The sequence below is a fragment of the Heloderma suspectum genome, chromosome 4 (genome assembly GCF_057233095.1).
Source record: "Heloderma suspectum isolate Gila_16-S chromosome 4, 16-S_ref, whole genome shotgun sequence".
In the NCBI taxonomy this organism is placed as follows: domain Eukaryota; kingdom Metazoa; phylum Chordata; class Lepidosauria; order Squamata; family Helodermatidae; genus Heloderma; species Heloderma suspectum.
In genome coordinates, this window is record NC_139461.1 from 113,332,200 (window position 1) to 113,359,579 (window position 27,380).

Below are 27,380 nucleotides of genomic sequence, written 5' to 3' on the forward strand. Positions count from 1 at the left end.
TTCAGTAGACTCCAATAGCCAACTCAAGACACAGACAAAAGGTTTCTTTTCAAGGCGTTAATCCTTTTACAACTTAATGACTCTTTCAGATGCTAATCACCAGCGACTAAGCAGCGTGGCCTATGCTCCGAGTAGGCAGTTGACCCCCGTTTGAAGGAGAGTCACTTGAAGACCCTGAACTTATGGGCTAGGGAGAGATCCTCCCTCTTTCCCTTGGGTCCACGGGAGGCGGACATTGCTTGCGCGCCAAACGGGCGCTATGCCTCCTTTCCGCGCCCTCCATCGCTGGTCGCTCCCTGTGTCTGCGTCGAGCGTCTAACAAGCCCCGTTCCCGCACTTTCTCACTGCTAGGATCACTATCTATCTCAGGAATGCTGGCAGGAGGAATCTCTGCCAGTTGCTGTGTCTGTGAGGGATGAGCTGGCTCCTCTCCCACGGATTGCTGATCATCCTGAGAATCAGAACTGCTCTGGGGTTCTATCGGCTCAGTTTCCACCCTGACAACTAGTTAGTGTCCCTCAGAAGTAACACCCGTTGTGCTGAATGAGGCTTGCCCTCTGAATGCCCACACCAGTACTTACAGATATCCCCCTCAATTGAAATGGCACAGTTTAAAGCCCAATTCCCTAAGTGCGGTAAAGCATGATCTCGAGGCTCCAATTCGCCTTTGTTTGGTTTATTGCCATAGGAAGTAACAACCCTTCCTTATAGAAATCGTGCGGGCTAAAATGGGTGCTGGCTTCCCGTCTTTGTATTCTCCACCACCCCCTTCCCAGCACAAGCAAATGTGTGTCTACTCGGAAGTAACTCTCATTGTGCTCATTGAGGCTTGCTCCTGAAATGGAGGTGCATCTGGAATTTCAGGGGAAAGGAGAAAGGTGGAGGGAGGGGGAAGCCTCTCTTATTGGTTGAGTGGCCCCTGCCAGTCAGATGTCGTTCACTCCAACCCCCACCTGGAAGTCTGTTCTGTGAAGTGATTTTTATTGTTGCAGAGAACCTGCTTGCGGAGCTCTGCGTGGACCAGAGCGCAACAAAGCTGATTCCTTTTTAAAAATCTAGTACTCCTCCATTTGCTGCTCCTTCTGTTGTGGAAACACAGCCTCTGACATTCCAGAGGCTGAATAGGCTCAAACCCTTCCAGACTACTTCCAGTCAAATCCTGGCTGTAACCTACAAGGCGCACTGCAGTGCTGAAGCCGGGCCCTGACAAATATAATGTTTTGTGGTTTATTTGTTTTTCTCTCTCAGAGGGCAGGAGAGCTGCAGAGGAGAAGGTATATGCCAGAACTAGTTATTTCTGTGCTTCCTAATTTCATAGAGAGAGAGAAATACCCAGAACAAGATGACTGTAGACCAACTAATTGATTAGTGAAGTATAATCGTTTAATATAAAAGCCTTTCCTGACAAAAGCTTGAGACTGTAGAACTCAGGCCTGGGGAAAGATCATTAAAAGGATGAAAGAGATGCTGCTTTTCTGCTTCAGAATATATTGACAAGATTGTCTTGAAGGCATACTGATCATTTGATAGGATTACTTGTAATAAGATTATGCGCCATGACATCTAGCCGTGAATTTACACTCATTCTGTAAAAAAAAGAGCAAAGTGGTTCCTTTTCGAAATAAGAGTTGGAAAAGATAGGTAATTTGCAGAAATTACTTGTTATTACCTAATATACCTGAGGAATGTTCACACAAACCTAATTTGTTTTTAGTTTATTCTTAGCTTTTTACTTGTGCATGTAGTTGCATACATGTTCAGCTGCTGCAGTAGAGGTAGAAAGTTGTAACTATAGTTTAGAGCAATTCCATTGGTCATACATGATTAAAAACTGATGCAGAGATTAATTTTTCCTGTCTTCTCAGGGCAGCAAGCCCATTCTCTATGGCAACCTTCCTCACCTGGTGCCCTCCAGATGTGTTGGGTGCCAGTTCCGTTAAGCCCCAGCCATCATGGCGCTGGGAGTTGTCCTTCAAAACATCTGGAGAGCATCAAATTGGGGCATGGTGCTCTGTAGTCCCTTCCACTTTTCCCTTGTAAGGATTTCCTTCCAGCAAGAGGAAGAAGGGTATATGTGTGCATTATATTTCCCCCCACTTTGAGCAGCTGTCCTAGTGACCCATTGTGATGGGGGATAGTTCAGTTTACAACTTCCTATCTGTCCCTGTTGGAAGATCTGATCACATCTCCCCAATCCCTTCCAGTGATGTAGTTAGATAGTTTTAGACTCTGGACTTAATGGTCTTACGAGGGGTTCTTTAGATGGTGATGTGTATTACCAAAATGTAATACAAAAATATGTGCCGCATTTGAGGGCCCTCCTGCTCTTTCTGCTGAGTGGACTCCTAGACCTCTGTCCTAAAGTCCTTCCCTGATGGCACACTGAACCTATCATGCTTTGGGAAGGTTCTTTGAAGGTGATTTGGACCGTATAATTTTCCCTGTAAACTAGGGGTGGGGAGCCTGTGGCCTTCCAAATGTTGGACTCTAATTCCCATCAGCCCTAGCCAGCACAACCAGTAGGAATTGTAGTCCAACAATATCTGATGGGCCACATGTTCTGCACCCCTGCTATATAAATTCAGATAGTCATGGAGCAGATGACATCTCACTCAGCCTTTCTGATGGACAAAGTTCTAGCACCCCACTGGAGAGAGATAGTGAGTAAAGGGAATCCAGCCAGTTGCATCCTGTTTAGTTCACTGCATATGAAATAGTACCAAGATGGTGCTTTGGACTCTCTGGTATACTTTCCTGGTTGGGTGTCTGACAGCCGGGATTGACCTTTAACATTTTGGGTGCTTCTAGACTGGTGGCTTCTGGCTTTATCCAATCATTGCTTTTCTATTGTAAAATCTATGCTTGGTGTGGTGCGGTGGGGTATATAGTGCTTTTTCTGTGTGTACATTCCACTGTGTTCTAATCTTTTCACATAGTGGGCATGTTATAGCTGTGTGGGTGGGAAAGGCACAACTCTGTGCCATTTTTTTTAAGTTAAACATAAATTCTTTAAACTCAAGGGGACATATTTCTGAATAGACATGTATAGCATTTCATGATAATTTTCACTAAAACACCTTTTCACTTAAGTGCTGCTCTGGGAATATTTCAATAATTAAAAAATAGGCAAAAAGGAATTCTAGTGAAAATTAAAAGATTGATTTAAAAAAACATGCTTATAAAATAGTGCCAACAGTAAAGGCAATAGTGAAGGTGAGTTGAAGTATTTGCGTGGTTCACCCATCCAGTATATCACTACATACATCAGAAACACAGCTCTTTAAAAGGATAGAAGAGCAGCACTAAAGTAATCTGTACCTATGGAGATTGTGCTACTGTTCCATTCTTTCTTTCTTTTTTTAAAAAGGGATTTTCTGCAGTCTGACAAGAGACAGAAGATCCATGAAAAAAAATATAGGCGCACAACACCATGTAGATGTTTTATAAAAAGTGAGAGAACAAAGTGTAGCTGTTCCGGAGTAAATGCCTCCTGTGGAAGCATGCCTTGTCTACATAGGCTAAAAATGTACACAAACACATGCCACCATGTGCATGTGCTCACATGCATCATGTTCAAGCCACCCACAAGATTCCGTCAGTGTGGAGAGCTCAGAATGTTTGTCACTACTTGCCACACTTTTCTCTATAAGGTGCAGCATTTTCTGAAAGCGCTATCACCTGCACAACATTGCTTTACATTGCTATCCCACAATTGCTTAAGAGGCCAGAATTTCTGCCAGAATAGCAGGATGTAACCATCCTAAAGTGATCCTAAATCACTAACTCGGGATTAAGCCTTATTGAATCTTGAGTAAACGTGTATGAGATTGCACTATTAATATCCTTTGTAGTGCTGGTGAGCATTTTATTCCTTTCTTTTTTGGTCTGACCTACTGGTGGTTTAGGATCTTAGTTCATGTCAAAGATCTGTTCTGCAAGCAGGGAATCTCTATCATGCAGGTAATTACTCTCTCACATAATTTGCCAGCAGTTCCCCAGCTAAGCAGTCACTCATGCTGTGCAGCTTTCTGAAGGCTCTTTGTATTGGATTAAGTCTTTTGGTAGCCTTTTAGAAAATTGCTTTGATTCTGACTGGCATCTTGGAAGGTCAATAGTCTCTTGATAAGAGAGTACACCATGGGGAATAGGGATAGCAGGTTTTTATATGTTCTCTTTTCGCAGAGGTCATCATCATGGTGTTAGGTCCCTGATGGAAGTGAGTTCTAAAAACCAAGAATATATCTATTTATTAATTAGGGATTAACTGTAGAATAGAAGCTTGTGGTGTTGTATGGAGATAAACCAAATTATTTTAATGCTGCTACTGCAGTGCTTAATTAGGTAAACAAGGCTAACTGCTCAGAATTAGAATGAAGTAACCTGAGAGTCAGAACAATGAAGAATGCAGGGAGTATGTTTGGAGAATCTAATGTAGTTGAAAAGGGCAGTGATCTGAATATTGCCAAGAACAAGATATTAGAATGTGGTTTAAGAAAAAGAAGAAACATACATTTCAGGTAGTACTAATAGATATAATTTTATAATACTGACATTTTCCATGTACTCATCTCATTTTTCTTCCACCCACAAATTGAGTTTTTGAAACAGTAGAAATGCACGTGTCCATTCTCTAATGACCAAGAGCCTGCAGAGAATGCAGTTTCTGAATGATTTAGTGTGATGCAAAAGATGGCCTAGCTTTGAACTGAATCCTTGGGCTATGAACAGAGAGTGATAGTGGCTGGATTCAGATGTTGCGTCATAGTGGAGAAGGCTGGACTAGCTTGAAATGGAGCTATTCTACGCCTGTTCTCCGTTCTTGGCAAACAAGATTGTGCACGTTGTAGTACATAGTTATTAGGGGTTTCTCCAGTGATGTCATTCTGCTAGCACAAATGACATTACGCTAGCAAGAACCAAGTTCCAAACTATGCGCAAAGGGAGAATTTAAAGTTTTACAACTCCCATTGACCCCAGCCAGCATGGCCAGTAGTCAGGGATGATTGGGGTGGGGATTTTAGTCCCAAACATCTGAAGAGCACTAGGTTGGGGAAGGCTGATTAAAGTTTTTTTTTAATTACCTTTTTATTGTAAATTTCAACAAAACCATGAAAAGGAAAAAACAAAAGTAACTACATGATTTGAATAGATCATTTTCAACTGATGCATATGAAGTGTGTGTGTATGGTGTGTGTGTGTATGAAAATACAGCTTTCTAGAAAAAAATTATACATAGACTTCAACAGAGGTAGACCAAATATCCATATATGTATCCATTTGTGAGTGGTGCCTATCTACTACCCATTCAAATGTTGAAAGCACTGTTAGGTCCTCAATCCATTGCATTATAGGGGTGAGCGTTCATCCTTCCAGTGTTGTAAAATCAGTCTTTAAGCTGCCAAAAGGACGCAGAGAATCCATTTGCACTAGCTGTGCGTTAACTTCCAGGAAGCGGGTAGATAATTAAAGATGACATGTACACCAGTAAATAATAAATACAAAGTCTATCCATATAATAACCTCCTCCTCAAAAGAGGCAACTATTGGGCATTGCAAAAACATATGATTAAAAGAAGCATAGCTGTGTTACACCTCCAACAATTAACTGACTTAGACCAATCCTTATGGAACAGATGTGGCATCCAGTAGATGCAGAACAGAATTTTTTGCTAAATAATATGTAACCTGAGATCCATAGATGCTTCAGATACAGATACTAACATGGTGATCCATTGATTAGGCAAAATGGGACAGTCCACCTCTCTATTCCATTCCTGCTTAAGACCCTGTATATCATATTTATTTACCCATTATAAGTATTTATAAACATGGATCCTGGATAGATATAACTGATCAGCCTCAATAAGTCCTTTCAATAGCGAAGGGAACTCCGAAGCTGTAAAAGCAGCAGGGCCAAACCTAGATTCTAACAAATTTTGCAATTGCAAGTATTCTCATTAACTGTAGGAGGCAAATCATATTTGGCACGCAAAGCTGAGAATGACAAAAACTCATCGTCAGCACAAATTAATTGATCCAAGGTGAAAATGAACTTATCTGTCCAAGTCTGCTGCAAAAGCATTTTCTGACCAATTTTTTAATCTGGATTTCCCCATATAGTCAATTTAGTATGAGAAAATGGATCAAAATGGAATTGATGTGACAACGTATACCACATGTCTCTAACAGCCATAGCTGTGGGAGGAACCCTATCCATTTTAATGTGCCGAGAACCTAATGTCATCCATTTGGAGAGACGATCTAGATAGGAAGATTCTAAAACTGACCAAGGTGGAAAATCTAATCTAAGTAGAAGACCAGGATTTGGTACAAGTCAACAAATAGGCCCAATGATATAAAGCAAGATCAGGAAAGCCACATCCACCATCTTTAATTGGAAGTTGCATCCTTTTCAAGGATATTTGTGGTGAGAAGGATTCCCCCCCCCCCAAATGTATGAAACAAAGCATTGAGATTTTGAAAATATTTGTCAGGTATAAATAGAGGAATCCCACATATAACATAAACAGTCCAAGGTATAATATTACTCTTAAATGTACTTACCTTAACCCACAAACTCAACTTTAAAGATGCCCATCTATCTATATCCTGTGAGATCTCATTAATCAACTTATTCAAATTTAGCTTGATCATTTGAGATATGTCTCTGGGAATAAATACTCCCAAGTAAGTAATAATATCTGGGCACTGTCAAAATTGCCAATTAGCTAATACAGTATAAGATATAGTATCTCCAACTAGCATCAGTTCAGGCTTTGACCAGTTAATTGAATAGCCAGACAAATCACCAAAAGTATTGATCAACTGCATCAAAGCTAGAACAGATAACTAGAGTTTTGAGATAAACAATAATAGATCATCAGCATAAAGAATAATTTTAAATTCTAAACAATCATTCACAAATCTTTGTATGCTACCATTCTGTCTAATAGCACATGCCAGGGGTTTCAAAAATAAATCAAATATCAGTGGAGAAAGTGGACATCTGTCTGGCACCTCTTCCAAGTAAAAAAAAAAAAAAGCTGAGAAAAGACCATTGGTCATAACTCTAGCTCTTGGAGTTGAATATAACATTTTGACTCATTTCGAAAATTCCACAGGAAAGCCAAAATTAAATTACTCATTGTAGCGAAAATAAATTTCCTATGAATTTTGTCAAAGGCCTTTTCAACATCCAAAGAAACAATAGCAGCCTGGTCTGTTCTATCAGTATTTAAAGCTATCAGATCAACAACTAATCTAAGAGTATCACCCCCCTGTCTGTGTTTAATAAATCCCACCTGGTGTGGTCGAACCAGGGTTGTAATAACTTGTTGCAATCTATTGGCCAGAATTGCAGCTAATATTTTAATATCTAGGTTAATTAATGAAATAGGTTGATAGCACAGTAAGTCTGATCCTTGCCAGGCTTAGGAATCACTGTAATATAAGCATCATTTAATGAGGAAGAAAGGAAGCCCAGTTCAAAAATATGATTATAAAGATGATGAAGCTTTGGAACTAACAGGCTGGAAAACGTTTTATACCACTCAATTGGAAACCTGTCAGGACCAGGTGATTTTCCAGTATTCGTATTTGTAATTGCTTTCATAATTTCCTCAATATGCAAAGGAGCCGAGAGAAACTGCCATTGAGGAATCTAAACATGGAAGATTAACCTGAGAGAGAAAAAAGCATCCATGTCCTGTGCCGATGTTTCACTACCCGTATTATACAAATCCAAATAAAACTTTACAGATTGTGCAATTATATCTATGGGGGAGGTGTATATCATACACTCTCATCTTTAATAGCTGAAATAACATTTCCAAATATAATGTATCACTCTCATCTTTATATACATCTTACATTTTATACATGTATACATTTTATATACATTTCCATGTATATTGTTTCACTCTCATCTTTATAAGCTGAAATAACATTTCATTGTTTCGCTGTTTTAAGATGACGTGCCAGAATCTTACTGGGACGTTCACCATTTTCTCAATATGCTTGTCGTAAACAGGTTGAGGCAAATTCTGCTGGCTGTGAAAGAATATTATTCAACTCATACTTAACATTCTGCAGCTCCTGATGAAGTTGTGCAGTTGGGCAAATGGCAAACTGAGTTTAAGAGATTTCACCTTCTTATTTAGAGACATTTGTTGCATTTTAAAAAAATCTTATAGGAAGCATAGGCGATAATTCGGCCCCATATAATTTGGCTGATTAAAGTATAGTGTACTGCTAGTGTGTGTGTGTGTACATATATATATGGACCGGTAAAGAGGTGGGGGCATAAACTGGCTTGCCCTTTGCTTTCTAGCCACTGGCCCAAAAGCAGTCTGTCTTTTGTTTTTGTTTTAAAGTCAATTGGCAATCCATTTATGTACCCTTTGCTGTCTTTTGGTTGCATCCCAACAAAATCCCAACTGTTTTGACATTTAGACATCTTCACACAGGCTTTCCCTGAGGTGTGACCCAGCCAGTTATGGTCTGTAGTGTACAGCACTGTGTCTGGGTGATTAGTATTTATTATTGTATAATTTTATTGTTGTGTTTTGGTGGCAATAATATTGCAAGTTCACCACTGTTATATTTACTTTGTGGGAAACAGTATATAAATTTGGGTAATAAAATAAATAAAATCCATAATGTAATGTTTAGATGATTGGGATGAATAAATTTTGTCAATAGTTAAATAATCTTGTCCAGAGATTATTTATGCCACAAGCAGCACTACGCTAAACTTTTGCCATGATTTTTTATGCAACTTCTTTGTACTTATTAACTGATCTTTTGACTGATGGTGATTTGTGACCTTTTGAACACAGAATGAGTAATCCAAGCATTTGCTTTATCTGCTGAACATTTTAATAGGATAACTGATTTGATTTGGTTTCCTTTTATTTCCAGCAGTACCGTGCATGGTCTTCATTTTCCTGCATTACAGATACACACAACTAAACCTACAATGCAGTTCAGCCAGGAAGACTTTGAAAAGGCCAAAGATCAGCTGAAGCTTTTGAAGGAGGATCCTGGTAATGAAGTGAAGCTGAAACTTTACGCGTTGTTTAAACAGGTAGTTCTGAACATTTGCAATCTTGAATATAGTTGCATTTTGAAAAAGGATAGCCAAAATCATTTTACCGAGCATTATGCAATTGTTTAATGTGGTTGACAGGTTTGCTTAAATTATACAGCCTATTGCACAAAGTGTGGCTTTTAAAAAACAACAACAGCTGATTTAGCAAGCTTATGTAAGCCTTTCTGGTAGCTCTCCCAGTTTTTCTTAATCCCTGTTTGCAATTCTTGGCTCTCCAAAATATGTAACAAGAGAACTCATTCACTGGCCTAGTTCATTTGTCACAACAACCCAGAGTTTAAAAAAATGTGGTTTGTTGTGAGTGAAGCGGGAACAAGCAGACATGCTGGAGGGGCAAAACCACCCAGGGATGCGCAGTCACACATCACATATGATGTGTGAACTGGGATTTCTGGGTTGTTGGGGGAGAGACAACTCAGAGTTATAACCATGAGACATCACAGGGCATCCCTGGGTTGTTTTGCTTTTCCCGTTTGCAGCAGGAATGTTTGGGCGATGGGAACCAACACACCCACTCCCTTCTGCTTCGTTCACAACAACCTAGGGTTTAAAAAAAGTTTGGGTTGTTGTGATATGAGAATCAGGTCACTGTGTACTGCTTCCTCACACAGGCAGAGCCCCATTGATGTTGGGGCTCTGCTCCCCAGGAATTCCTACTATGAACCCCCATTCCGGTTAACACTATCTGATCTAGCCCTGCTGTATATAGCTCATGTCATTATGTAAATGAATCAAGAGCTAGGAGGAAGCTTCTGTTGCATTCTGGAATGACATCCCAATAGCGATCGTAACTAGCTCTTCCGTTATGGCCTTCCAAAGGGCCATAAGAACTACATATTTCAGGTAGCTTTTAAGAGCAAGCAAGCCATTGAAGCCTTATGTAGATGATCAAACAGGGTAGAAATGAACTTGTGTTTTGGGTGGGGGGACGGGGAGAGAATGGGATCATGCCTGCCCAATATGCATCCGTTGATTAGAACTTGTACCTAGGGGTGTCCTTCAAAAATGGGGATTCTTAGATTAGAAAAAAGATGAGTAAAGGGGGAGATGATAAAGATGTATAAAATTATGCCTGGTGTGAAGAAAGTGGATAGGGAAATCTTTTTCACTACGGAATTCTCTACCACAAAATGTAGTGATGGCCACCTACTTGGATGGCTTTAAAAGGAGATTAGATGAATTTGTGAAGAATAAGGCTATCAGTGGCTACTAGTCAGGATGGCTGTATGTTATCTGCGGTATCGGAGGCCGTATGGTTCTGTATGCCTGTTGCTGGGGAACACGAGCAGGCAAGTGCTTTTTCACTCATGTTCTGCTTGTGTGCTTCCCATAGGTATCTGGTTTGCTGCTATGGGAACAGAATGCTTGACTAGATAGACCTTTGGTGTGATTTGGCATGGCTCTTCTTATTGCATGTTCAGAGCATAAAGCAAATTGGGGTGTACTCCCCTTGAAGTGATGGCTTGGCTACAATGCTGCACACATAAAAGGGCACTATTGGCCCAGCAGAGAGGGGGAGGACTATATTACAGGATAACTGTATGCTGCTCTGCAATGGCTGAAGGCATTTGCTGTGTGCCTTTGATAATTTCATATGTGTTATAGTAGAAAGTTTAATATGGATGTCTAAATATGGACCATTTTTAATAAGAATTCTGAATAAACTACTTGCTTGTGAAGTGTATAATGAATCCCTGTGGCTGATTAAATACTTTTTTATTGGCTAAGCAGTATAAACTAATTTCAGAGGTTATCTTTTTCTTATTCTTCAGGCTACTCAGGGCCCCTGTAATACTCCAAAGCCAGGAATGCTCGATTTTATCAACAAGGCCAAATGGGATGCATGGAAATCACTTGATACTTTGCCACAGGTGAGTTATACTTTTACATGCACATTAACTTGAGGTTGTATTCATTTGTTCAAAGGCTTACATGTTAGTTGAATCTAATTAAGGCTTTGTGTACTTCAAACACACAAAATTAATGTTTGTACTTTGCACTAAAAATAAAAATTGTGTTCCAAGAGCTGAATTCATTTTATAAACACATACATATATAATGGACCTTGCCTTGCACAAGTTAAAATAGCCCTTAGTAAGGCAGTGAAGCCATTAAGCAAACTTACACAGCTGTCTAGACACAGTGTGCTCACCCCATCTGAGTGATGCCATGCCTCCTGGCACCACTAGGCAATTGCCCCTGCCAAGGTATGCCCCTGTAGCCCCCTGAGGGAGGGGTCTACCCACTCCATTCCTCTGAGGGGGGGTTACCCTAAAGCAGCGGGGAGGGGACAGGTGTATATCTCTGTCCCTCAGCCTACTTATCTCCCCTGGCTTCATACTGAAGTGCAAAGCTATGTGCTGCTTAGGGACGCCTGCCCCTAGTGACTGAAGATATTACTACAAGCTTCAACCACACAGACATATTTAAATTAATTAAAATTAATTAATGCACTTTAAAAACAAAATAGTTTTTAGAAGTGCACACCCCTAGGGCCCCTAAGTATACGTATGTATGTGTGTGTGAGAGAGAGAAATATTATTTGTTTTGCTAGACTTAGTAAACAGCAATGCCAGGCATTGAAGTTCCTCCCCTGGCCACTAAATTCTGCTGAATATTATGGGAAGTATCATCTTTTGTGCAATTTAAGTTGTAAATTTTATAAGGGTTGTAAAGTTGCGTGAAAGAAAAAATGATGCCCTTCCTTTGGGTTATGTTTAATTTGGTTTCGGTAAATTTGAATCTTTATGGCACAGTCCTATACATATCTACTCGGATGTTGGTCCCACTGAGTTTAATGGGGCTTATTCTTGGATAACTGGGTTTGCAGCCTGCAGGAATTTATTTTAGTCATGTCATTGTGGTCAAAATAAAAAACACTTAACATACAGAGAGGCCCAGCTTCAGATGAGTCCAACAGACCTCACCTCACAGGCAAATCCTGGTCTGTGGTTTGCAGCTTATTCTAAGGTGTGAACAGCATATCTGCTGAGCCAAAAATACACACACAGAGTACCGGTTGCATTTTATAGTTTTTACTGACAGAAAGCTAATAAATACAAGACAACTGCAGAGAGTCAACAGAATATAGAGCAAACAAAACATACTAACAACATCTAGAACATTTTCTGCTAGCAGGTGACCTCCAGGCAGGAGTGAACACATCCTTCCCCTTTCATGTCTTCTTATTCTTTTACCCCAAATGCCAAGCTTGGTTATGTGGTGTATTTCAGTCATCAGTTGCTCCATTATTCCCCTTGTTTCCCTGCCTGTCCTCAGCTGTTTGTACCCCCTCCCCCACGTCACTTGTTCATCTCCTTGTCACCTAGGAACAGTTGTAGATTCTACCGAAACCCCCAACTTCCTCATCATTTGAGGTATTCTTGTAGTTTTGTCCAAACAATCCATCTCTGGACTTTCCTGAGTTCCTCTTTCATAACTTTCTGGATCACTTTCAACATATGCTAGCCTAAGCTCCACTATTGCTATGTTGCTGTAGGCCTTTATTTGCAGGCCTTTATTCCCTCTGACCTATGCCAGCTCCATGTTGCCCTATCACAATCATTTGAAAAGCTTTAGATAAAATATAGAGATGTTTCTTGTTAACTTTACTCTGAAACTGGAATCCTTTACTGCACCACTATTTATGCTATATTTACCATACAATGTATCTTGACACCAGCTATATAATCTATTACCTGTTTTGTATTAATTGGAATGGACTTCTCATTACAGGACAGTGCCAGACAGAAATACATTGAGCTTGTGTCAAATTTGGTCTCTGCAGAATCTTCTGAGGTTAAAGACACCCCTCCTTCCAGCAAGCCTGGCTATGAAACGCTACTGGTTACTACAAAAGACAACATCACAACAATCATGTTAAACCGCCCTAACATGAAAAATGCTATTACTGTGAAGGTAAAGCTGGTAGATCTTGAAGCTCATGAACAAATACTTTGCATGAAAAGAGGAGGGAAGAAGTTTTTCAGCAAACATCTGGCTGAATGATTTAGAACTCTAGGCAGACTGAGGAGGACTGATTCCTACCCCCAACACTTCCCCCTGGCTTTTCCCAGCAAAATGGGGCTGTGCTCTTTGGCCAGGTATGGGGAACCTGATTCTGCTGGGATGCAAGGTGCTCAGTCCCCGCCCACCTTCTTTCACAACACAATCACTGGGATTTCGGGGTGGGGTGGGGGTGGCCCTGACAGTGATCAGGTGGGGGCCTCACAAATGATCATGGCAGGTCGCATGTTGCCCCCCACTGCACAAATATCTGGCCGATGGAGGCAGGAGAATGGATTTAACCTTCACCTGGATAGCTCCTATGCTCATTCACAAATCCAGCAGCTTGCATCTCACCATGATAACAGGATTGCATAAATCCTTTTTAAAAGGTCCTGATCTTTTGTGAGTGTTACCCTTTTTTTCCACATGAGGTTTTTGTGTGTGTGTTTTTTGCAGGATTCTGCTACAAAGCGAGCACAATCCAGTGTCCTGCATATTCAGGAACTTCCTTTCTTATTAGCTGGAATGTTCTATATGCCTGGAGCAATTCTTGCAGATGAGAAAAGGTGCCCCTTGTGTTCTCCCGGTCTGGATTATGCCCACAGTCTGCCAACGTAGTAGAGCCTTAAGTCTAACTATCCACAAACGTTCTTTCTCTATCTTTCTTCAGGGTCAAATGGATCAAATGGTACTTATTTTTACTTTTTCATCCTTCTGTGCAGATGTACAATGAAATTATTGCAGCACTTGAGGAAGCAGCAAAGGATGACTCTGTTATAACGGTCCTGACAGGTACACCGTTCACTGTCTTCTCTGCCACATTTTATTTTTTTAGGGTATATTTTCAAAATTATAATATGTGTATATTTTCTTGTGATCAACAGGAGTAAGATGTACACATGCTATTTTTTAGCCTGTAATTTAAATCTAGATATGCTGGTACTAGTTTATCCGTAAGTAGCTAAAACAAAAGTCTTGTGTACAAACAGAAAGTAAAATACATTTCTTTTCTCAGAGCTGACAGCTTTCCAAAAACACCAGCGTAAAATATTTTCAAGATGATTTTTCAGCTTTATTTCAAGTTCTGCTTGCTTACCATTTATCTATTTCTAACTAACATCCTGCCATTTCCTTTGACAGAAGATAATAGTGTTGGTAGCTTTTAATAAATATAGATAGCTTATTGCCATTCAATAGATGGGGCGTTTTCCTTAGGCACTATGCCTGCAAAGGACACTGAGGAGGCAGTACAAGTCTGAAGGTGACATGCGTCCCAGAAGGCAGAAAGTGAAACAGTGCAAGACCCAGAGTAGGAAGGTCAAGAAAGGGGCACAGAGCCCCTTATCCAAGGCATCTGTGTATGTATATGGCAAATTTGAAATCAATGGGACATAAAAGTCTGGGACTTTTGTTGGATCATGCCCATAATAAGCAGAATGTTTTGACGCAGAACGTATTTTTGCAAGCATAATATAGCTATTTCCCAGTTGTGTATTTCAGCTGTTCAGAAGTGTTGGTGTGTGCTTGTCTACAGGTAATGGAGATTACTACTGTAGCGGAAATGACCTGAACAATTTTACCAATCTCCCAGAAGATGGATTAGAGGAGGTAGCAAAGAATGGTGCAGTGCTGCTCAAGTAAGACTTGTTTTATATTGGCTGAAATGCATAATAAATATACAAGATATGTTGTGGGATAGAAACAAAGCATTTTAGGATGCAATCCTGTACATGTTTAGAAAGAAAAAAGTCCTACAACTCCTAGCATGCTGGAAATAGGCTTTAATCACAGAAGGCCAACTGGTGTGTATATTTTGAATAGGATAAAAATTCTGTGGCCTTGGAAAATGCAAGATACATCAGCTCTCCCCAATGTCGTGTCCTCCAGATGTGTTGAACTGCAACTCCTACCATTTCCAGCCAACATGGCCAATGGCCAGGAATGCGCGGAGTTGTAGTCCAAAACAGCTAGTGGGCACCATGTTGTGGAAGGCCAAGTTTCATTTTAGTGTTATTTCCTGGAATTCATTTGTTTGTTTTCTCTTTGCAAGTTGCTAATAAAAACACAATTGAGGAGGATCTTATACATCTTTGTAAAATTGTTTGTTAACATACTGACCCATTATTCCTGACCTATGATGATCTCTATAAAATCTTAAACACATTAGTCAGTGATCTAAATAACAATCCTTCTATAATTTATAAAACTAAATTGCAAGTGGAAAGACTTAACTTAGATAGGGGATCCTGTGGGATATATATAAACTTCAGCTAATTATGGCATTCTTAAATTGTGTTTTAATGATCCTCCCAAAACCAAGAAAGAATCATTTCTGCATCCCCAAGGGTAAGGTAAAGGTTTCAGTTTAAAGCATGCCTGCTCATGGAGTTCCTTGACTCTTGAGTTCACTACTCAGCATACCCATGTTATCTCAAAATCCCTGCAGTGCCTGGGCTTTCTCTGCACTGATTTTCATTTTTCCATACACCACACTAGGGGCATTGTGGAGTTGGCACAGTCAGTGTGATAAAAAGATATGCAATCCCCCCCCCCCTTTAAGATAGTATGTATGTGTATATGCTAATACTACTTTCTGCATTACCAATTTTTCTGTAAAGGTTGGTTGTGACAGTCTATTTATGCTATCATGTTTTAAAAAGGGATTACAGAATCTGGTACAGAACTCTCAAAGATGTGAATTTTCATATGCAAAACTGACACGACTTGCAGAAATGCATAAGGAGCTTTACATCATAGACTTAATTTGCATCATAGACTTGTGTTCTAACATGACACAGATTCGTGTCTTGTGCCATTTTGTACCTGGCCCCCTGTACTCAGAGTGTTAAGATGTAGTTCCAAAAGTGTAATATCATAGGGGGCTCTGAGGTACCAAATTAGGAGTGTGCTAAGTTCCTATATGGACATGACCATAATGATGAGATTTGTTCCAATTTGAGATCTTCCTTAAAAAATATGATTCATTTCGTTACAACTGCAGGTTATGAGTCAGTACACCCTTATCTGAGATCTTGGGACTGGAAGATTAAGGGAGCTTCACATGATTAGGTTTGTGGGTGATCTGAATCAGAGCAATGGTCCCCCGCAGTCAACACCTTTTCAGGGGACAAAGGGATTTTCCTTTATGATCTCTGCTAATCTAGTCAGTAGAGCAACCATCTCTCCAAAATAGTGGTGCCTGAAGTTGATGTCAAAAGATATTTGCATGAGGCGGGGTGAATTGGAATTATCCCGCCACTCCCTTTGGACTGCAAGGTGAAACCAGGCAGAAGCCCCCATATCAGGAAGTACTTCTTTGACGAACTTCCTGTTTGTCCTGTTATCATTGATTGTACCTACCTCTGGAAACAGGAGTGGGGAACCTCTGGCTCATGGGCCAAATACAGCCCATAGGGGCTCCCCATCCTATCCATTATTCTTCTTCCCCTGGCCCCACCCCTTTCCCCTGCCCCAGTGAAGAGACAGGGGAAAAGGCTTATCTCTCATCTGCTGCATATTGGAGACGAGTCCTTTCCCCTGCCTTACTGCTGCACAGGTTCGTGTGTGTAGGGCAGATTGAGAGAGAGAACTGGGAGGGGTATGCCAGCAGTGGCTCCACTGACATTGGACAATGGCCCACCTACTTCTGCCTAGGGATGGCAGAGGAATCTGTCTGGGGGAGAGGTCAAGTCCACCAAACCTTTGGCAGCTCGGCCCCCCAGACTCCAGCCTGCTTGTCCGTGAGCTGGCCCAACTCAAGACAGGTCACGTTGGGCCAGCTTGCAGACCTTTGTCGCCATTGCCAGCTATACTGTACGCAAGTCTCCCCTTCTCCCTCCTGGGGCCCGTGTCTGGGAGTCTGCGAGTTCCAGCGGGAAGCCCGTGGCTCAGCTTGCAAACACATGCCAAGGGCAGGGGCTCCCGGGAGATCCATCAAGTCCCAAGAGGGCCAGATTTCCCCACACACCAGAGATCCCTACTTCTGGCATGTGGTCCCTGATGTCCTAGCCCAGGGACAATTTGGCCCTCAGGGTGAAAATGGTTCCATGCCCATGTCCTAAAAGGAGAGGGAGAGTGCAGAACAGTTTAACCCCCTAAGGGTGCAATCCTATGCATGTTTAGACAGAAACAAGTCCTACAACTCCCATGATGCCCCAGCTTGCCGAGCTGGCTGGGATATGCTGGGAGTTGTAGGACTTTTTTTTATTTCTAAACATGCATAGCATTTCACCCTTATATTCATTAAAGTTCTCAGGGAAACACAAAGCCCCATTAAAATAATGGGTTGTCTTAGCACAGTCAATCAGTGTGAGCACACAAATGCCCACCTTACATTGATTGAGCGGGACAAAGTTAGCACTGCCCTTTATCTTAAAACACCAGTTGGATCTTCCGAATACTGTGAAATCCTTCCAAGTTTAAGAGGCTGACATTATGTATTCATATTTATTTACTCTTATAGACTGCCTTTCCACAATTCATTTTACAAGGCAAAGTACCCATTATATTATGAGATGACTTTAAACAAAAGAAAAATCCCTGAAGAAATTAAACCCACTTTACAGGCCCTTTGGAGAGATTCAGGGAAATAGGAGCATTATTAGTGTGATTCACTGTGAGGCATCACAGCATGATAGAAGTTAGTCAATGGAAATGAAGGAGCTTTGCCTTTAGGCTGCAAAACACAAAATGGCTGAGGATGTGAGAGATGTATTGGGCAATGGCATGAGAAATACCCAGTACTTTTTATTGAAGAAGGTGGCATTTTCCATAGCTTTTGTAGTTTATGTTGAGAGCAGGCATTAACGAGAACCATCCATGAAAGTCAAAAGGGAAGAGGAAGTATCAGCGTTTGCACTGGATATTGTGGAATCATTTGGCACTGTTTCCTCAGGGAAGGTGTAATGTCCTGCATTACATTGTATGGCATCATTCCACTATAGTTGGTATGTTTATTGTGACATGGAGAAATTGCTGACAGTGACAAAGACTGTCCTGCTGTGTACAATCAAATTTTGTTCCTTTCTATTTCCAGAGACTTTGTTAAACATTTTATTGATTTTCCTAAGCCATTAATTGCTGTGGTGAATGGGCCAGCTGTTGGGATCTCAGTAACTGTCCTTGGGCTGTTTGACATTGTATATGCTACTGACAGAGTAAGTCTTCTGCATGACTGCCCCCAGCCTCCAATGATAAGACCTTATACAGATAGAAGTTACTTAGAATACAGTTTTATTTATTCAGTTTGTAGACTGCCTTTCTTTCCCAATAGAGACTCAAGGCAGCTAGCAGTATCAAACAACAACAGCATTGCAGTAAAATTCATTTAAAAAACACAGTTGTATCCTGCCGGCTCCGTTTTCTTGCCTTTGTGTTAGTTGTGATTATTAGAAATATTACCTGAAAGAGACTGCTGGATGGAACTTGCTCCCCTCCCCTGTGAGTTCATCTAAGCATCAATAGCCAAGATGGCTCTGAGCTGGCATGTCATTCTTCCATCATTCTCTTTGGACTGCAAGCAGTTTGCACCTGCCTTCTTCCAGCAGGTGTAGGAATGGGATTTGTATGAAGTGAGGAGGTGGGGGAAATGTGAGCAGGAACTTCCCCCTTTACTCCCTTTGAATTGCAAGCTGGAATTAGGCGGAAAGCACAACGCTTCCCCTGCTCTCTTTGCACTGGTTTTCTCCCAGCAGCTAAGGTTCAGATGGGAAAGGGATTTACATGAGCTGTGGGTAAAAAATATTTTTGTGCAATGTTTTCCTGCATTGATCCAAATAGACATTTAGGATTAGTGTAGGTATACTTCTATTTCTTTTCTATTTCATCAGATTTGGAAATATAGAATACTTTTTGTCTGTTTAAGTTGTCAAATGTATAAATATCAATCTCGTGGTGGTTTAAAAGATGAATGGTCATTGATTACATCTGAGCCCTGTCAATCATGCAAAGAACTTTGAACTCTAGTGTGTCGAGTGCATGTCCTAAGATATCCTTGTTATTGTTCTAGATGAGAGCTGTAATTGAATAGCTGATCAATTGTGTCTGAGAAGTCAAAGGCTGGTTTTGCTGTCCTTTTGTGTTACATACAGAGGGCAGAAATGCTAACTTATGTAGCTAGGGGCCAAACATATTACCTAACAGCATGTTTAGAAGCCCTCCAGTGTCCATAATGCAATTGCCATTATTACCCAAGATGTATAAGGACAGCTAGACTGTATGTCATTTCATTTGAAAGTGACAAGTTAACATTCTAAATGGAGAGTCTCTTTCTTCCACAGGCTACATTTCACACACCCTTCAGCAACCTGGGTCAGAGTCCAGAAGGATGTTCATCGTACATGTTTCCAAAAATTATGGGCTTAGCCAAGGTAAAATATATGATTGATAGATCGATAGATACATAGATAGATTTTCTCTGATGGTTGTTGTGGGAGAAGTTCCTTCTAGGTTTTGCTCAGGTAGATTCATTAAACACCAAGAAAGGAGTCAGACTATGTCATCACAAGAACTTACTTTCTTTGGGACAACATGGACTGGCTACTATTGTACCTTCATATAATACTCCAATCTACCTACCAGGTAGCATGCCAAACGGTATTATAAGCTGTAGTCAGAAATAGTTGGTATATGAGGCTTCTGATAGCTTTGGTACCCAATTCAGCACTGCCCTAGAAAGCATTCATGCTCACAACACTTCCAGCAGCTGAGAATGTTACTGAATAAATGGGAACATACAGAGCTGCCTTATATCAGGTCAAAGACTATTTGTCAATCTACTAGTCTGACTCTGGCTCTCCATGGTATAAGACAGAGATTATTTCCCCGTCACCTAATACCTTATCCTTTTAACTGGAGATGCCAAGGACTGAACTTGGGATTCTCTGCATGCCAAGCATGTACTCTACCACTGAGCTATAATCCCTTCTCGGCATATTTAACAGAGAGCACCAAAGTTAGCAAATTACTATGAAAGAACAAGTCAGAATGGAGAGTTATGCATTGTTCTGTTTGCTGCTAGTATTTTACACAAGAAACAGTTTCTCTTTTTCCTTTCATGCAGGCCAGTGAGTTGCTGCTTTTCAACAAGAAGCTGACTGCTGCAGAAGCCTGTTCACATGGGCTTGTGACAGAGGTTTTCCCTGACAATACTTTCCAGAAAGAAGTGTGGACAAGGCTGAAAGTTTATGCATGCCTTCCCAGAAATGTTAGTGTTTAAAAAATTACTTATTTCCTAAGCTTGTAAGCATATGGTTTGCTCAGCTTCTTTCTAACACATTTGTTCTATCAGTTTATTTGCTGCAGATCTTTGCAAACCTTTCACATTTAATTCTGGTGGCCTTCCAACCTACCACACATTATTTTCATAGATACAATATAAAATGTAATAGATAGATACAATATAAAATGATTTGAACTTGATATCCTCAAGACTGCATATCTGGCACAAGTTTTCTGTTGCCCAAGGACAAGGAAACAGTAAAACAAAAGATTTATACAGGAAAATAGAACATAAATCAAAGCACATGTGGGGGTGGAGAGCAAAACACTGCATTTCAACTAACACTTTGATTTTATCCTAGATATTGAAATCTAACAGTCAATAAACATATTTTTAAAATGACAAAAACCTACTATGATAAAACTTGTTCATAAAATTGCAAAACAGCTGTTAAGCCTTATCTGAAAAGAAATGCTTTACATTGATACCTAAAAATAAAAATATATAAAAATCACAGGCATGGTGGTTATAGGGATGTCGGAGAAATCCACAGCGGAGCCAAATGAGTTCAGATTTTCATGAGCCCAACCCGCAGATTCTGTAGTGGACCAGCTTTCCCCATTGGGTGGATTCTGTGGACTTGTGGACTGGTTTTCTAACTTCCCAAAAGTTTGTGAAAATTCTGTCCTAGAAAAAATGCAAAATAAAAAAACCCAGATACGCATTTATCCCATAGGCTGAAGGATGAAACTGTACATTTTGTGGGAATTTGGACATTCACACCTTTCAAATTTGCGCAAATGTGCATTTCTGCAAATTCAGAAACAAAAATATCAGTTCCGTTGATGGGTGGACGACAGAATGAAAGGCACCTGACAGTCTGTGAAACACAGATGGAATGGATTTTACACAGTCCGTACATCCCTAGGTGGCTGTTAAATGGGGATGTGTGTTTTGGTGTGTTTTTTTCCTTTTAGCTTGCAAATTAAAGATGCGTGTTGTTGTTTTTCTTGATACTTTAATATTTTAATAATAGTAAATAGTTATATTCCTTAACCTTTTTGTATTATGGTTATATTAATATTTAAGGTTAAGATGTTCCTAATCACTGATACAGATATAATTGGTAAAATCTCTGAACTCTTCCATTGTGCATTGTATTTTACAGGTTTAATTTAAAAAAAAATCATAGGTATAGGTTCAGCTGGACTTAGTTGGTGCAATGTACAGCATAGTTTGGGTGGCTTCAGAGAGTGCTTGTGCTGGGCTATCCTGGCTGAGCATACTTTTCTCATGAGAGTAATTTAAGCATGGTCTCTCCCCAAGTTTGTGAAGGTGGGGGGCTCATGTTCCTTGAGGACTGCTAGACTAAAGCTATTTAGGGCCTTATGGATACTTCATCTTCAAACACATATCTTGGGCCCTTTTCAGGTCCTTTGATATTTTTTTTTGTTCTTTTTCTTCCTGCCAGGCAATAGAACAATACTGATTATGTGGCTTTCATCTGTCACTTTGACCTTTTTTAAAAAATGATTTATTGATTGACCCGATCACTTGAATAACTTCTGTTGTCATTAACAGTTTTCTCGTCACAGAGGTCAATTTTTTAAAAATAAAATGATTTTAATATTCTGATTCACATGTTGTTAGGATCTACACCATATGAAAGTCTTAATTTTACAATATTAGACTTCACTGTGGAATACAATTGCTTAGTTCTTCTCAGATCATGTGTGTAGAGTAGATTAAACAGCTTAGGAAAATAACCCAAATATGAGTTATTTTCCAATAAGAAAAGCTTTTTTCCTTAACCCATATTACTTTCTCTCTGCTTGGAAGTTTGAGAAGATAAATTCTAGCAACAGCCTGAAACTATCCCATTTATAACCAAGTTAATTTTAACAATACCCATGTTAGCCCTGCTTTGGACATTGTCCTGGGTCAATCCCTGTAAATACTTTACAAACAATCCACAAATCAAAAGACATTAAGGCTGCAATCCTGTACACATATACCTGAGGTGATGCACCACTGAAACCAGTGTGGTTTACCTCTGATTACATGTATATAGGATTGCACCATAAATCTGCTTGAATCCAAATTGTAGTTAAATCATGCTTATATAGAATTACTTTCATCTGTTCATGGTTTAAGGATTGAGGCTCTTTTTGTAACTATTCACACTATGTGCCAATCCTCAGTTTAACTCTGGTAAGCATTTTGTACTGACTGAAATGCTTTGCACTGTGCTGTAGGAATTAATATTAGAAACACAGAGGCATGGGGCAACCAGTATTATTTGCCTTACCCTGCTCTCCACACACTTTTCCTCTTGCATATCTGAACAAGGGCACTTGTGGCTGTTGTCTTGCCACTGTATAAACGGGGGAGAATTTGCTCTGCTATGTCTTCATGGTGCACTATAATCTAGGGATGTACAAGAATTTTGTTCCTGTTCACAAATCATGCAAACATGTACTGTTCAAAACCCTGAACGTGAACAGGAACACAATTCTCAGGACATTTTTGCAATTTCCTGAACTTGCATTCATGTTTGAAAGTGCATTTGCACAAATTTCCACCAAATTTGCAATTTCACACTTTAGCCTATGGGGGGAAATGCACATTTTTGGTCAGGAAAATGTGCATTTGGGTGAAAATTTTGCACTTTTAAAAATGCACATTTTTCCCGATTGAAAAACAAGGACACTCATGTTCAGGAACACAAATGAGGTGAAACAAGCTTCAAGGAAGAATTTGGAGAACCTACATGAACTTGAACATTCCATGTTTGCCCATCCCTACTATAATGTTTCATGCATGGAGTAGAACACAGTGAGTTCATTGTCTTTTATTATACCATGCATGCAGCCTTAGGCTAGAACCTCAGCAAACATGATCCAAAAATGGATGGTTGCCAGGTAATTCTAACATGGAGGCATTGGAAAGGAAGTCCTTAACCCTTTCTTCACTTGCTTCACTTCCTCCAGCTCTATCTCCAGGATGTTTCCCCCCAGGTGAGGTTACTTGCAGTGTTGGAGCCCAGTTGCAGGGTAGATGGTTGGGTAGAGGGGTTGCCTGGGGGAAGGGTAAGCAACCCCTTTGCATTTGCCAATTCTCCCTGCAGTCTCTGCTCTGTAACCCCCCACCCCCCTCCACAACCTGCATTAATATTACCAGCCAAACATGGATTTAGGACTTTATGTGTACCTTGTAATACATAGCTTCAGCCTTAGAGAAATGCAGTTTGGAACTGTGTGTTCCACACTAACTGTGGGCCTTTCATTTCTCTCTTTCTCTCTCCAGTCCTTGGCAGTCTCCAAGCAGCTAATACGAGGCATGGAAAAGGAAAAGCTGCATGAAGTTAATTCTCAGGAGTGTGAGTGTCTCAAAGAAAGATGGCTGTCTGATGAGTGCATGAATGCTGTTATGAGCTTCTTTCAGAAGAAGTCAAAGCTTTAATCCCTTGCCAACCATGCAAAATAAATTGATGCAAAACTAATTTCCATCCCCTTACTACAAGAACAATGGTTATTAAATTAATACTTTGAATACATATCTAGAGTGTGCCTTAATGCTGAGAAGGGTAATCCTTTTAATATATTGATGACATGGTTGCTGTAAACACTAGGCTGCTAATGTTGCAGAGGGTTTATCTTTCGGAATTTTGGTCTTTTGTATTTGGACATGAATTTGTGATGCCAAAAACAACGCATACCTTTCTCTGGGCTGTTAGGTGGAAAAGCGCTCACTGCTTTGCATGCAGAGCAGATCTCTTTGAATATGACAATGACTGTTTGTCTTCCAAAGGGGGTCACTGATTCAATGTCACCAAATTTTGCAAGCTCTTCAATAACTGATTGTTGGTCATATTGAGTTGACATACTGTTTGGTGTCCATCTGTTGTGGAAGGGAAAAAAAGAAGACAACCCTATTTGTATTAGAAAATTTGAATTAAAATATGTATTTACAAATGCTTGTGGTAAGGGCAAATGCTTTATGACTGTATAACAGTTCCATGTACTTTGCTATGTTATGTGACACTTCATCAGTACATAATATAATCCTTTAAAAACTGTGGTGGGCACTTGTGACATCTTTGGTCTTTAGATCTGATTCTAGAACCAATGTCTTCCTTTAAGCTGAGAAATGATAAAGTCTGAAGCCATGAACGAAGGGCTTTTGTGTTGCTTTTTTATTAACGGTAAAATCTAAAAGGATGTTTGTTAGGTTTTGCTGAGGAGTTTCATTCTGCAAACACTTGTAGCATCATATCTGCATTGCAGGAGTTGCTGCTTGTCTAGTTTGGCCCTAATTACTAGAGCAAGATGATGGAGATTCACCTCTTTTAAATTTTGGCCTATAGTAAATATTTGGCCTATAGTGTAGATGTGGATGTGACCCAGATTCAGACAACACCACTGGAAAAAGAGGGGGGGTTACCCTTTATCATGCATTATTATCCTGTTGAAAATCCTCTCCCGAGTTTTCCCCATTAGAGAACTGTATATGTATGCAAGCTGTACGTACACACACACCCAGAAAGTTGTAGTCTGGAGCAGAATTGTGTGTGTGCATTTATATTGTTCTCTGTTGGTCATTTTTCTTCTTGCACCCCCCCACCCCCCAGCTGCTCTTCACCTTGTGGGGGAAAAGTTACATGTACATGTATCTTTTTTTTTCTCCCTCACATGTTGTTGTTTATTCATTCAGTCGCTTCTTAATGCTTCTTAAGGCCCATTCAACCTCACTCTTCAGGATGTCTGGCTCTAGCTCACTGACCACACTGTCAAATCTATCCCCGATATTATTATCCTTCCTATACAGATCTTCCGTATATTCTTGCCACCTTTTCTTGATCTCTTCTGCTTCTGTTAGGTCCTTGCCATCTTTGTTTTTGATCATACCCATTTTTGCCTGGAATTTACCTCCGATGTTTCTAATTTTCTGGAAGAGGTCTCTTGTCCTTCCTATTCTATTATCTTCTTCCGCTTCCGCGCATTGCTTGTTTAAAAATAATTCCTTATCTCTTCTGGCTAACCTCTGGAATTCTGCATTTAATTCGGCATATCTCCCCCTATCACTGTTGCCTTTTGCTTTCCTTCTTTCTTGGGCTGCTTCCAGTGTCTCAGCAGACAGCCATCTTGGTTTTCTTTTTCTTTCGAACGTTTTTTGTTGCCGCCTCCTGAACAATGTTGCGAACTTCTGTCCATAGTTCTTCTGGGACCCTATCTACTAAATCTAGTCCCTTAAATCTATTCTTCACCTCCACTGCAGATTCATTAGGAATATTAGTGAGCTCATATCTAACTGATCTGTGGGTCTTCCCTATTAAAAAAAAACACCTGCAGGGGGCAAGACACTTAAAATATTTGGGGCCCAGGCCCATAAGACATAAATATACCTGTACTAATTTATATCTACATGTGCATATTTAGAAAAAATTGTTGTTGTTCAGTCGTTCAGTCGTGTCCGACTCTTCGTGACCCCATGGACCATAGCACGCCAGGCCTTCCTGTCCTGCGCTGTCTCCCAGAGCGTGCTCAAGTCCATAGAAAAAATTACTAGGATGTATTTAAATTTCACAAAAGGCAAAGCCAGCCAATTAATTTCTCATCCAAATCGCCACAAATTAAATAAACTTTTCTATTAATTTGCACCCTGCCCCAGATCATCCCAAATCAGTAGTTCCTCTTCAGTTTCAATTAATTTGCAATCTCTTGCTGTCCCTTTCCCCACTTCTCTCTGCCCCTCCCCACTTCTTCCTCTTTCCCTCCTGAAAGAAAATTCCACTCCCTCCCCCACACCTCCAGAAATTAAGTTTAGAAGAAAATCTTTCATTAACAGCAATGGAAGGTGTGTTTTTTTCCTAAGCTTAATTGCTGGGGGTGGGTGTTGCAGAATGTGGGGAGCAGAGGGTTAACCCTTCTCTCCCCAGCTGCAATCTCCCTTGAAAATTACCCCGTGCATGGTAATTAAGCACCATTTATTTAATTAAGAAATAGTCTATTGGCATCAATGGACACAGGGATCTGAGGAATAGATCTGGCCCCCTGGAAATAGATTTAGGGCCAGGGCACCATGGTCCCAGGCCTAGCAATGCCACTAAATGGGGTACTTTTAATAAGAAAAATTACTTGCAGAGAAAGAGATGAACCCTTTTCCCTCCCCTCTTCCATGCACACAGATTTCTGTAATCCTCTGTCCCAGACTGCAGTTTTTCATCACACCAAAAAACTCTGGAGGAAAACATTTCTGTGACTGAGGATCATGAGTAGTTTGATCTTTAACTATAAATTCTACATATATAACAAAGAAATAGTTCCTTGGGAGTGGTTCCTTCCGTTAATGTTCTCTAAAACAGTCTCATTCTCAAACCCTACAGGATAATACAGGCGGAACATATTGGGGCAACCCACTCAAGGGGTTTTTGACACTGTTTTGTAGCAGTTATTTGTATGCATATGAGATAGATTTTGAGATGGTTTCTAATACTGAGGATGTAATTGTGGCCTAATGAACTGGAACATATAGTTCCCCATACAAAAATATTCCAGTCAAACAAATGTCTGTCTGTACAGGTCTCTGATGGAAGGAAAAAAAAATCCAGTTTGATGTGTTGAGATAGGAGAACCAAAGAGGTGAGCCGGGAGTTTTCATGATCAGGTTGTGAGAGATTGCATATCAGAGGGAGAACAGATCATCAAGGTCACACATGCATAATCCACACACTGGAAGGAAAATAACTTAAAATAGAGAAGTCCTTGGATTTACATTTTTGTTCTCTTTCTTTGGAATTACATTTTGATTTTCTCCTATTCCAAGGGCTCAAAATAGTTTTCAGTTCCATCTTCCTGTAGGTTTTCCTCCTTTTTCAAGAGCTGTTTTGTGCAGCATGAAAAATGCCGTAGAGTATGATATTTGGGATTCTATTTTGTTCCACTGTTTCCCGTGTTTTGACAAGTATAAATTGCACAGGGTGTTCTGTTCCAGAGAGAACATTGCATAAGAAAGTGTGACCTGATTATTTCCTGGCCATTCACT

At 40.2% G+C, this 27,380-nt stretch overlaps 2 protein-coding genes across 6 annotated transcripts in view; one reads left to right on the forward strand and one right to left on the reverse strand.

The window, feature by feature from the left end:
• ECI2 (enoyl-CoA delta isomerase 2) overlaps nucleotides 1-27,150 on the forward strand; it is a 52,512-nt gene extending 25,362 nt beyond the window's left edge. For 2 of the 4 annotated variants that reach the window (XM_084850441.1, XM_084850444.1), the window contains exons 2-10: nucleotides 8,920-9,085; nucleotides 10,882-10,980; nucleotides 12,845-13,027; nucleotides 13,840-13,909; nucleotides 14,652-14,754; nucleotides 18,153-18,273; nucleotides 19,396-19,485; nucleotides 20,178-20,321; nucleotides 23,643-27,150. In XM_084850441.1, coding sequence (XP_084706567.1) covers nucleotides 8,920-9,085; nucleotides 10,882-10,980; nucleotides 12,845-13,027; nucleotides 13,840-13,909; nucleotides 14,652-14,754; nucleotides 18,153-18,273; nucleotides 19,396-19,485; nucleotides 20,178-20,321; nucleotides 23,643-23,798 — 1,132 coding nt within the window. In that variant the 3' untranslated portion in view covers nucleotides 23,799-27,150. The remainder of the gene's footprint in view (nucleotides 1-8,919; nucleotides 9,086-10,881; nucleotides 10,981-12,844; nucleotides 13,028-13,839; nucleotides 13,910-14,651; nucleotides 14,755-18,152; nucleotides 18,274-19,395; nucleotides 19,486-20,177; nucleotides 20,322-23,642) is intronic. The other 2 variants (XM_084850442.1, XM_084850443.1) reach the window with 1 other exon arrangement.
• The window catches only part of LOC146347308 (testis expressed protein 56-like), a 44,778-nt gene continuing 41,285 nt past the window's right edge, over nucleotides 23,888-27,380 (reverse strand). The window contains exon 3 of one of the 2 annotated variants that reach the window (XM_084850446.1): nucleotides 23,888-24,236. In XM_084850446.1, coding sequence (XP_084706572.1) covers nucleotides 23,972-24,236 — 265 coding nt within the window. In that variant the 3' untranslated portion in view covers nucleotides 23,888-23,971. The remainder of the gene's footprint in view (nucleotides 24,237-27,380) is intronic. The other variant, XR_014790252.1, reaches the window with a different exon arrangement.